Raw genomic sequence first — 12314 nt, forward strand, 5'->3', positions numbered from 1 at the left:
TGCTCAGCATCTCTGAAAATACAGCCACATATTTAGCTACCTAGCTTCAGACGCACCTGAGTTTGAAACTTTTGGCCTTAATTGTCATGTGCTATTCACCTTTAGACGTCTACTATAAGTAAATAGTTACCCCCTCTACATTAGCAATTTATTGAGGACCAGATGATGGACCTGTATTTATGCTAAATAGCACCTTATTCTATGATAGTCCAACAAGGATCAATGGGATATTCTTGGAGGAAAAGGCTACTCAGCGTGAATAAATTCAGTAAAATCCACTAGTAAACAGTGACCCACTACACACATATGACACTGACAATTACAAAGACTCTCATGTTTCATGGAGCAAGCTCATCAACTAAGGTCAGGAAGGAACTTCCCCCTGTGATACAGTAGCACACAATCGGATAGATGTGTAGATCTCAAATTTTCTCAGAAATATGTAGTCTAGATCATTTTTGGGTACAAGGTACTGCATAAGATGGACCATTGGTCTCGTCCACATAGCTACTATAGAGATCTGATCCAGCTCCCATTTAAATTAATGGCTAAACTCCCATAGATTTCAGCTGTGCTGGACTGAGTGCTATGTTCCTATCTATGGCATTTTTTGAAAAAAATCTGCACAGACTAGAAACTGGTTACAGCAGCTATAGATGAAACCTCAGTTACTAACTGACAGCAGTGCAATTCCTGAAGTAGAATCAGGATTAGGACCTAAGACAGTGACTGACTAGGGCAACAACTGACCAATTTGGGGGTATAGCCATACTACAATAGAAACACAGGGAAGTCAGCTAAGGCACAATGGGAGCAGCCACCAGGGAGTGGGTGGGGAGGGGAGAGGGAGAATGTATCTTGGCAAAATATTTTAGTTTCACCAAGAACAGAAGTGTCAGTTTCACTCACTTTCTAAGCCTCCAACTGCAAAGTCTACAGGAAATTGACAAAAGGGACCATGTTTCTCTCTCATTACAAAAATGCCACCTTACAAACTGCAGGGAGATTGCACAGATGTAAAAAAGGGAATACGTTTTTCCAGTATATCTTTAGATAGCCAGTCAGGAGGTTAAATTCAAGACTTAGTATTATTTAATTTTTATTTATTTGTCACACTGTCAAACTATATTGAAGGGTACAGTTTTCGCTGTTCATTCTAGTATAAAATTTTAAGAAAACAGAAATCATTTTATATTGCCAGTGCTTAACATATTTGCCACCTAACCAGGTATATTAAATAAACTATATATTTTTCTGTACATAAAAATGTCCCATTATAATAAAAATAGACCATTTGGGAACACTGTTGGTATGAATGAAGTCCTCTAAAGCAACAACAAATATTATTAAACAATAATAATGTTTACTATTATTATGAATCCATGTAGTCCACATGATATCTAAGGATAGTACTCTGCTCACACTAAACCTAAGTAGATGAAAGTTCAAATTCAGCAGACATGGAACTTCCATAATATAAATACTAAACACAATTTTTTCTCTTCCATAAACATAAATATTGGATTTGACAGAAATTAGTTTTGGGCTGAGAGTGCTGCTATGCTGGGTGGAGTTGCAGTTAAACTCCTTAGTTTAGCTGTGCTGAGGTCCCCTGGTTAGGATAACACATCAGCTATTCAATGTTCTAAAACATGAGCTCATGTGGAGATTAATTAAAATAGGTTTTAAGGTTAATTAGATAATAAGGACATTAAAGTTACTGATAATGTGACGCTGTTATTACTCTATATTTCTATACAGAAAAGGAATTTAAAAGACTGGTACAGTCTGACCACTGTGAAATGAACATGTTGGCTTAGGAAGAGACTATTTGAGCTGCAGCCGGTAGTGCCATTCTGGATGCTTTTTGTGGAGAGTACAGAACTCAGCATATCTGACCTTTACCTTGAATCACCTCATCAGAAAGAAGTGAGGTATGTGCTGGATGTTTCAGTGTTTTTCTTCACTGACTGTGAATGGAATGGCTTGTTTTATGGGAAATGCCTTATTTTACTATTCACAGATACAATTAAAATTGCTTAATAGCTACAATTCACTGGGTTGTACTTGAGGTGGTAAATAGATTCAGCAGGACTAAAAGTAATTGCCACTCAACCAGTTGTGAGGGATAGAGTACAGAACGAATCCCCTCTTAGACACCCTTTAATAAGGCAATAGTCAACATTAAAGAGCTGTAGAGTAACTTCATGAGTGATAAGAGTCATAGAGAAGCTCAAAGTGTATAGCTACCTGACTCCCCCCCAAAAAACATGTTTACACTGTGATGCTGCATCAGTATGACTATCATGATATTTTGAGACAATGCCATGAGGCAAACATGGCAGAGTAGCATCATGCCACATTTTGGGGATTTTCAAAAATTCTACTTGATGCAGCCTCCATCTCCTCTCCACCCACTCCTAACCCTTCCAACTTCCTGGATGTTGGAAATGTCAAAACAAATTTACCTCAACAACCCTAGTTCCTTTACAGGGCAACCCTGCTCTGCCTCAGGGGTGTGTCAATCAACGTGGGGAGAGCTTCTGTGAAGGATGTTCGGCTTGAAGAGGAGCAGACAAAGCAAAAGAAGCTGCAATCATCCTTGCAAATGCCAGGAGAGCCATAAGTGAGATTTTGAAGAACCCCAGGAAGCTGTCTTAATATTAAAACTTATCAGGGTCTCTGAAACAATGATCAAGTTTTGCTAACCTTTTTGTCAACGTGATTGCAGTTCCAGACCAATGCCCTCCACTTGGATCTGCTTTCCCTGACAGGACCTGGGCCAATGTAATATTTTCCTGTCTTTTAATGGGAACAGGCTCTCTTTCCAGCTAGCCTTCTCCCCATCTTCATTTTTTTTTGGAGAGGGGGGGCAACAAAGAAAGGAGGGATGGGGAATAATAAAACAGACCCTCTCCCCATTTCTCCAAAATCCTATGAACTTTGCAGGGAACTGAACACCCTACCCCTTCCCTTTACCTAGCATGAGGCAGGATATCCTGCACATATTCCTCCATTTCTGCTGCTGCCCCTTTTCACTGTCAGTTGCCTCCTTCTGGGGCAGCTCAGCCCCATAAGGAAAGCACCTGTGTCAGGAAGATTCCTCAGGGCAAATAACGAAACAACAGGGACAATGCATAAAGCACTATTTGATAAATCTAGGTCTAAAGTGGATGTGTAACCTCTTGAACAAATAAGCAGTTACACAAAGCTTGACTGAATTCATATCCCTGGATATTCAAACGTTGACTGTTCCCATAAAAACTTCAGCAAATTTTGTTTCATTTAAAGGGTATGTGTCCTCTCTCTGAGATTATGTCCTCTCTGAAATAGTGCCACTTCTATTGTACACTTGGCACCATGATTCTAGAAAAAAATATCAGTTAAATAAGATTAGGACAGTTGAACTGACTTAATGCCCTAGGACCAACTCAGTTCTCAGTCATCAACAATGGTTCTCTCTTCATTTTGCTACGAAATGAGTGTGTGTTTGAAGAAATGAGTGTGTGGTGTGTGTGTGTGTCAGAGGGGAGATAAAGCAAAAAAAGTGATAGATCAGATGAGAGATTTCATACATTAAAAACAATGAAGGTTTTCAATGCAGTTTCAGTTCTTGTGAAAATTAAGTATCCTGGAGTTATTGTTTGTGGAAAAAACATATTAAGATATTACTCCATTGTCCTGCACCTTTCTTGGCACAAAGGGATTATGATAGATTTTAGCATTTGCTATAGTTTCCCATGACTACACTTTTTGATTACCCTTAATTTTAATTCATGCAATTGCAGAATGAAAAGTTAAAAGCTCTAATAGTACAGCCATTAGTTCTTATGCTTTATTTAAAAATTCTATTTGCACACTGTTGCCATTTTGCATCTTTAAAAAATACAAAACAAACTTTAGTGCATAAAAAGCAGAACTTCTCAGAAAAACAAAGACTAGTAGAACAGAGTTCAACGATGTATAAAAATACCTGTATAAAAATCCCCTTGCGCAAACATGTCAATCACATAGCGACAGAACGCATATTGATCTAACAGAGCAGAAAGGAAAAAGAGCAATGAGGAAACTAAGTTTAAAGGCCTTTTTTTCCATGCAGCAATGAAGATAAAGCTTAGCAGTGACAAATCACATTTTTGGCTATTTTTGTGATGTTTTCTCTGGGTATTTTTTTCCAGCCTTAAAGTAATTCTCTCTCTCTCTCTCTCTCTCTCTCTCCCACACACACAAACACACACACACACACACACATGACTGTTCAGGGTCTTATTTCAGGCCACCAGGTCATAGACTTCAGAGTTAAAGCTGGAACTCTGTCTTTAAGTCCTCATTCTGTGTTCAGGTATTGAAGTACAGTTAGGGGTGATATTCACCTGCATAAAGTTTGAGTAGTATTAAGGTTCTAAGTGGGGGAGGTTAGAGAAGTGGAATTCACCACTAACCCAGCACCAGCTGCACAGCTCCCCATGCTGCTATTCCTGCCTTTGAACTAGAACAACAGTCATAATCCTTCAGTGCTGGTTTCAATTTTAGGGCCCAATCTGGCAAACACTATCAAGTGTTATGCTTGTGAGCCAGAGTTTTGCTTATGAACCAGAGTTTTTCCATTAAAGTCAATGAGACTACTCACAGTGGAAAGGTAATGGCAGGAGCACACTCTTAGTTCTGAATTTCCTCACTTCAGTGGATTTAAGACAGAACCTTTATATCATGTCATCTTCAATTTCTGAACATGGCTTAGTGAGGAATTTAAATTTTTTATTCACTGGTTACTTTTAAACAGAAGAATCCAAAGTTCACTCTCACAGGCATGTTTGAAAGTTCAGTCCACCTGTAAACTGAGGAGCTGATTTTGCCGATAGACCCAATGGCTTCCTTAGACCCCATAATATTCCATGTTAAATTTTCTCATTCAATAACATTTTAGAATCATAGAATATCAGGGTTGGAAGGGACCTCAGGAGGTCATCTAGTCCAACCCCCTGCTCAAAGCAGGACCAATTTCCAATTTTTGCCCCAGATCCCAAATGCCCCCCTCAAGGATTGAACTCACAACCCTGGGTTTAGCAGGCCAATGCTCAAACCACTGAGCTATCTCCCCCCCCCTTTTCTAACAGAGTGTTTTGTTAATATGATTTTAGAACTTTTCAAAGTCCAATAAAAGAGAAAAAGAGAGAGAGAGAGAGAGTTTACTCAACAGGAATATAAACAGGGCCCTGTGTACACTGCAATTCAACAGCTGTGGAAGTTGCCACAGAATCATGTTCCAGATGCTAAGCTTTAATTTTTTTTTTAATGAAACTAAGAAGGTCAGGATACCTGGCATTAGGCTTCTCAGGGTATATCTACATCACACATTAAGGAGTGATTGCAGTGCAGACTGGCATACCCACATTAGCCTTAATCTAGCTGGTGTGAGGAATAGCGGTAGTAAGGCCATGGTGGCATAGGCTTTGGTGGTGGCTAGCCATCCTAGTATGAGCCCATCAGGGGCTCTGGGTACATATTGTGTTTGCTGGCCTGTGCCAGGTTCCATGCCACTGTTTCTTCACTGATACTGTCTTGTTACCTGTGCTTGTTAGATTAAAGCTATCACACCTTCATTTGTGGTGTAGATGTACTTTAAGTCTAAAAAGTGACCAAGAAATGCTAGCACCAATTGATTTCAACTTTAGGCACCCATTGTGAAAAACCTTGGTCAAAGTTTCTAACATTTGCAGGGGTGAAGAAAATCGTTCAGTTGTGGACTGAGTGCAAACTGATTGCAGGGATGTCTGCTTAAGTCTGCAGTTAGCTTGAAACAATAGCTCTAATGGAAAGGTAAACTGCCCCATTCATCTCAAAGATATGTTAATTTTGAAAGGTAATGATGACAGTTTAAATGTCAACATTGTTTAACCATTGATGATTTTAGGACTAACATCCAGTTAGCGTACTTCTCCAATAATCCCAGACCGCCTCCAAACCTTCCTAGCCTAGGAGACCAAACAAAACAAAAAATCCCATTTATCCCCTACTCACCTATCAAACCGAGCAGCTTTGACAACTTCTGTTATGTAATTATGTGTTTTCCAAAAAAAAAAAAATAAAGATTACGCAAGCTTTTGAAAATTAAAAATGTAGAACCAACATAAATTCAATTAGAAACTTACATAACAGAAATTATAGAGTGCTGATGGTATTGTTTATGTTCATACTTAATTCCCCCAAATCTCAATATTTAATTTATCTCAAGCTGCTGCAAGATTTCCTGCCACTGCCCTGGAGTGCCGCAGAATTCCAGTCCCTTGCTGTAGAATTCAGGTCAAGCTTCCCATGGAGTACAAAGATCCTTGACTATAAACAGTTCTTGTGAAGCCTTTAAAGTCTATTGTATCATTCTGTAAAGGACCGCAAAAAAATAAATGTTTATCTGATAAATCCAAAAGTGGCTGGAAAAACTATTTTCTTAAAAAAATTCTACATATGAATTTATAAAGATATCATTTTGATTGAAAACCTAATAATCCATTCGGATTGGGTACAGTCTGTCTGTCAACAAACACATAGGGACTTTAAGGTATTTGGCTGGCACAAGTGCATTAAGTCTATGCACTAAAATAAAAATATTCTGTGAAACAAGAAAAGGACACATGAAAGAAAAATGAATCCTCCCAAAGGGCCCATCCAAAGCCTAATGAAGGCAATAGACGGGCTCCCATTGACTTCAGTGGATTTGAGATCAGGGCCTAAAGGCATTAGTCCATTATTGACTAGAAGCCTGCAACATTTCATATATATGAAAGACCATTTTTTAACCTGAGGAAGGCAAAAACAGATCTGAACTAGTTTCTTTCCCCTTTATGTTACTTTAATTTTAAAACAGTCAAAAAATGTTTAATTATTCCTAGGTAGAGATATTTTATGCTAAATTTCAGTCCTCAGAATTTTTTTTTTAGTTACTTTGCCCCTGAAAATAATGTTTTGTAATGGAAATGCAGTCATAATGTTGAATTGCCATAACACAAATAACACTACTGTTGTATATGAAACAGTAAGATGATCATGTTCCCATTTATGTCAATGGGAAATTTTTGTCAACGATATCAATGCAAGAAACATGCCCTCAGGATTTCAAATAAAGATGCAATTTTCCATTGATACTTGATACTTCAGGGCCAAAGATTCATTTTAAGTGAAGGTTTCCTATTGAAAGAAGGATTTACTTCAGGGTTTCCACCTTGTAACGCCATCACACTGGAGGTGAATTGATTTGGAAACATCTGATATTCACCAGTGTTCTCAGATATGCTGCCGTCACTTTGAATCTGAACCAATTTCTCAGAGCCTGAGCTTGAAAAAAGTGTTGAGTGCATCCTGCAATGTGCCAAGCTCCTAACATAGTGAATAGGAACTGAGGTGACTGACGCCTTGCAGGAAAAGCACAGCACCTTGGTGGATCAGCCCACTGGTCAAAACAATCAGGGTGCAGGAAGCTGCTTTAATCTCCTCACGTTCCATTATGCCTAAAAGGTTCCAGTGATTCAGGTGAAAACTAAATTTAGCTGGAATGTAAACAAATGTAAAAAATGCTAACTCAACAGATAATGAGTGTCAGGAAAGGAGCCATGTTTTTCCTAGGCCTCCAAATCTTTTAACAATTATTTTCAGAAGTCTAAAAATGTATATTTTAGGTAAAAATATTCAGTAATTGTGAACACTGGTCCTTGTTTTCTCAATGAAACATTCACATGCAAAATGAATCTTTAGCTGTGTCACTAACAGTTGTCATGCTGGCGGCTTAGCTTAAGCATCTTTGTTTGTTTCGTTTCCATTTAGTGATCTGAGACCCAATGGGGATTGGCAGATACTATTATTTTTTTTCCATGTCTGCAGTTTGACTTTGATCTCTGCCAGCTTTAAGTTCACTGTCTCTGTTTCTTTCCCACTACTCTTTTAGGATCTTCAGCTGATTCCTCCTGGTTTTGTTTACCTTTCTTTTCTGATTTTGTTTCAGCCTTCACTGCTTTCTCCTCCTTCACTTTCGGTTTGGCCTTTATTAACCCAATGTCCTCTACTTTTGCTTCTGTCTGCTTGCCTTTTTCAGCTGTCTTTGTTTCAGCTTTTCCATCTTTCACTTCCTTTTTAACTTTTTCTTCAACTTTGGTGCTCTTCGCTTTCTTCTCTTCTGCACGTAATAAAGAAATGTGTCAAAATCATTCTTTCCTGAATAAATAACATCAAGCACTTTTAAATTCAATTAATCATAATGTATTATTTCTTTAGTGCTAACAATTTACACAACAACAACAAAATACAGGTAGTCCCTGTCCTGAACAGCTTACCGTCTAATCAAGATGGACACAGAGAACAAGACAGAATGGAACAAAGGCATATAAATCACTCTAAACAAACTAGTGGATAAAATACTAAGAAGTTCTATTCCTTTTATAAAGTGTATTAATGATATACAGTGCCTTTCATTATGAGGAGGGAAATAATGTTCTTCCTGCCATAGTAATGAGTCAAGTGACTCATTCTGGTGATGCCATGATCTTATTCTGTTACTATGGGCAACTCACAACCAGTTTCTGCCTCAGCTACTCTATATGTAACATTGGATATAAGGACAGTGCTCTGCCTTGCTGGTATATTACATGGCTTTGTTGTTAAGGTTTGTTAAGTTCTTTGAGATCATCAGATGCAAGACGCTACACAAGTGAAATGTTTTCACTCTATCTGAGAGCACTTAGAGCTGAGCAGGAAATGATTTTCGCATTTCATCGGAATTTGAGATATTGAAAATTTGTTACATTCTGAGTTGGGACAAAAAGACAAAAATCTAAAAGAAAATTGCAAACTGAAAAGCTGAACAAAATTTCAGATAAATTAATCGACACATTTCATTTTGATAATTTTGAAATTCATTTTGACTGACTTTTTCAACTTTTTAATTATTTTTATTATCAGTTAGTTTACATTTCAATATGAAAAGCCAATTTTTCAAACTTTTTTCCAAACCAACCCTTTCCCACAGAAAGTTTCATTTTTGATGAATCAGTGTTTTCTGATGAAAAAAAATTTTCATGGAAAATTTTCTGACCAAGTAATGAATTAAGCTTCACAACACCTGCCTGTTTGGGAATTAGAAAATTATTATACTTCTTTCAAATATGTGTAAAAGGAGGAACACACAATGATTAAAGACCCTATCAATCACCCATTAAAGTCAATGGAGAGATTCCCATTAATTTCAGTGGAGCCGGATCAGGACCTACATGACTTGCCCACGGTCAGAGTAGCCAGTCAGTGACACAATCAGAAACAATCAGGTCTACTGGATCCAAGCTTTGCAATCCAAGCGTATATGTAGCCAGTCATTAAGAGGAAAGCATCTCTAAGAACTGCAATACGGTACAGTTTCTAGTTTAGTTAGGTCAGGCTGGGTCACACCTACAATACATAAGCTGCAGTTTTCTACAACATCTTATCTTAATAAAATCATTGTGATTATTAAAAATATCTAGCCTTATCTGGTGAAGAACTGTTTTTCAGAGTCCTTTTTTATTCTTAAATGGCTCCCTCTAATTAAGAGCACCCGTAGTACACTTCTGCCAGTGCACAAGTAACCTTGCCAACCTTATGATACCTTGAATCTGGAGAGTGAGCCCAAGTTTGGTAATAATGAATCATCCATGATTTTGTGTGGTAATGTTGTGACATCATCATAGGTGATGGCTCACTAACTATCATCATCAGGTGATATTCTCACTGCAGACTGTATCAGATTGGCCTCTAGACAATTACACATTAAAGATTGTGGAAGCTACTAAAAACAGTTTTCAGATGCAGTCATCCAGGGGCCAATCTGATACACAGTCCTCAGTGGAAATGTCAGGCACTTTACAGGATGGGGCACCAAATAGAGAACAGGTCTAATCAAGCCACATGCAGCTGTAGCCAGGTCAGTCCTAGGATATTAGAGAGAAGATAGGTGAGATATCTTTTATTAAAGCAACTTCTGTTGGTGAGAGAGAAAAGCTTTCGAAGAGCTCTTCTTCAGATCTGGAAAACTAATCAAGCCATAAGCAGACACTTCAAGCTGCATCAGGAGCATAATAAGTAGTGTGCACTAATTAACTTATTTGAGCATAAGCTTTCGTGAGCTACAGCTCACTTCATCGAATGCATTCAGTGCATTCAGCTGTAGCTCACGAAAGCTCATGCTCAAATAAATTTGTTAGTCTCTAAGGTGCCACAAGTACTCCTGTTCTTTTTGCTAATACAGACTAACACAGCTGCTCCTCTGAAACCACTAATTAACCTGGTTTTTCAGAGCCCAAGCTCCAAATTCTGTTTATGTGCCTGTAAATGAAGTTGATGGGAGCTGAGAGCATGTGCCTGAGGGTAGAATTTAGCCCTCTCCAAGTGTGCTGCTTCTGAAACTCTCAAGGTTATTTGACCTTGAGGCAGAACTCTAGAAGTTGCTGCAAAATTCATGTCTCCCATAATGCGGTGGTACAGCAATTCCAGCTAAACCAAGGGTGGGCAAACTTTTTGGCCCGAGGGCCACATTGGGGTTGCAAAACTGTATGGAGGGCCAGGTAGGGAAGGCTGTGCCTCCCCAAACAGCCTGGCCCCGCCCCCTATCTGACCCCTCCCACATCCCACCCCCTGACTGCCCCCATCAGAACCCCCGACTCATCCGACCCCCCTGCTCCTTGTTCCCAGACCGCCCCCTCCCGGGACCCCCCGCCCAGAGGTGAAAGTAAGTCGGTACGGTTCGGTACAGCGTACCGGCAAAAGCTGGTACGCCGTGCCAGACAGGCTTCCCTGGCAGTGATTTAAAGGGCTGGGGCTCCAGCAGCTGCGGGGAGTCCCAGGCCCTTTAAATCACCGCCAGAGCCCTGCCGCCACTACCCCGAGCAGCGGCCGGACCCCTGGCCCTTTCGGCCACTGCAGGGAACCCCGGGTAGTGGCAGCAGGACTCCCGCGGTGATTTAAAGGGCCCTGAGCTCCCAGCCGCCTCTGCAGCAGGTAGCTCCAGGGTGATTTAAGGGCCCTGGGACTCCCAGCCACAGCTGGAGCCTGGGGGCCTTTGAATCTTGATTTAAAGGCCCCACCTCTTCCGGTTGAGGCCACACCCCCGCTCAGTACTCCAGCATACCGGTAAATCCTTTCACCCCTGCCCCGCCCCTATCCAACCCCCCCCCCCCCCCCCCGCTCCCTGTCCCCTGACTGCCCCGACTCCTATCCACACCTCCACGCTCTGACAGGCCTCCTGGGACTACCATGCCTTTCCAACCGCCCCCTGCTCCCTGTCCCCTGGCTGTTCCCAGGAACCCCCCTGACCCCCTTACCATGCTGCTCAGAGCAGCATGTCTGGCAGCTGTGCTGCTGCCTTGCTACCCTGCAGGAGCATGCAGCCCCGCCGCCCAGAGCACTGCCCGCATGGCTGCAGGGGAGGGGGGGCATCAGAGGAGGGCCCGGGGGCTAGCCTCTCTGGTGGGGAGCTCAAGGGCCAGGCAGGACGGTCCCATGGGCCGGATGTGGCCCGCGGGCCGTAGTTTGCCCACCTCTGCGCTAAAATTGGGACTGTCCCTAAAAAATTGGGATATCTGGTCACCCTACCTGGCTTGAAGTGGTTTCCAGTATATAAAAGGCTTACAGTTTGGTTCAATAGCTCTCAGCACCTCCACTATAAAAATTATTCCAACACTCCTGCTAAAATTCTTGGCTGATCTTGTAAGTGACATTTAGTAAGCCTGCTCTCGACTTTCTCTGTGATACAGTTACACATGGTTTTATTCTGATTATCTTCAGCGATCTATTTTTTGTACTATCTTAAAGAAGATCAACAAGTATATTTTATTTACTAAAAATTCCCAGTATATCGCTTACTTTCATACACATTCACTCTCTGCTTACTCAAAATAAAGGTTAAACTTTTCAGCATAAACTGTTGTAAAATTAAAATGTAATGAAAAGGAACAGTTACCTTTAGGAGGAGCTTTCTTTTCAACTTTTTCCTCTCTTTCTGGTTTGTCTTTTTGAATTACTAAAATGAATAAAAATTATACTTTTCTTTACAAAAATTTTTGTGAAAACTGATGAAAAAGAGTTGCCAAAACACAACATCACAGAATCATGACACATCTTGCGAACCACGTCTATTTCATGTATTTACAGTTTACTTCACATTTCCCTCTTTTAAAAAAAGGTTCTGGGTTGTATGAGTCAGTTACGCACATATAAATTGGTGATGTTTTAGCAGCTATCAAACAGAACTCCGAGGTGGCATGCAGATTTAAATCACTTTTCCATGAGGCTTCATT

General features: G+C 40.3%; 1 protein-coding gene across 1 annotated transcript in view; it reads right to left on the reverse strand.

Moving 5' to 3' along the window:
- The window catches only part of TRDN (triadin), a 260739-nt gene that overhangs the window by 184528 nt on the left and 63897 nt on the right, over window positions 1–12314 (reverse strand). The window contains exons 8-9 of the mRNA XM_078852185.1: window positions 11978–12037; window positions 7973–8167 (exon numbers count right to left, since the gene is read on the reverse strand). Of these exons, the coding sequence (XP_078708311.1) occupies window positions 7973–8167; window positions 11978–12037 (255 nt within the window). The remainder of the gene's footprint in view (window positions 1–7972; window positions 8168–11977; window positions 12038–12314) is intronic.

This window comes from Lepidochelys kempii, chromosome 3, assembly GCF_965140285.1.
Source record: "Lepidochelys kempii isolate rLepKem1 chromosome 3, rLepKem1.hap1, whole genome shotgun sequence".
NCBI lineage: Eukaryota > Metazoa > Chordata > Testudines > Cheloniidae > Lepidochelys > Lepidochelys kempii.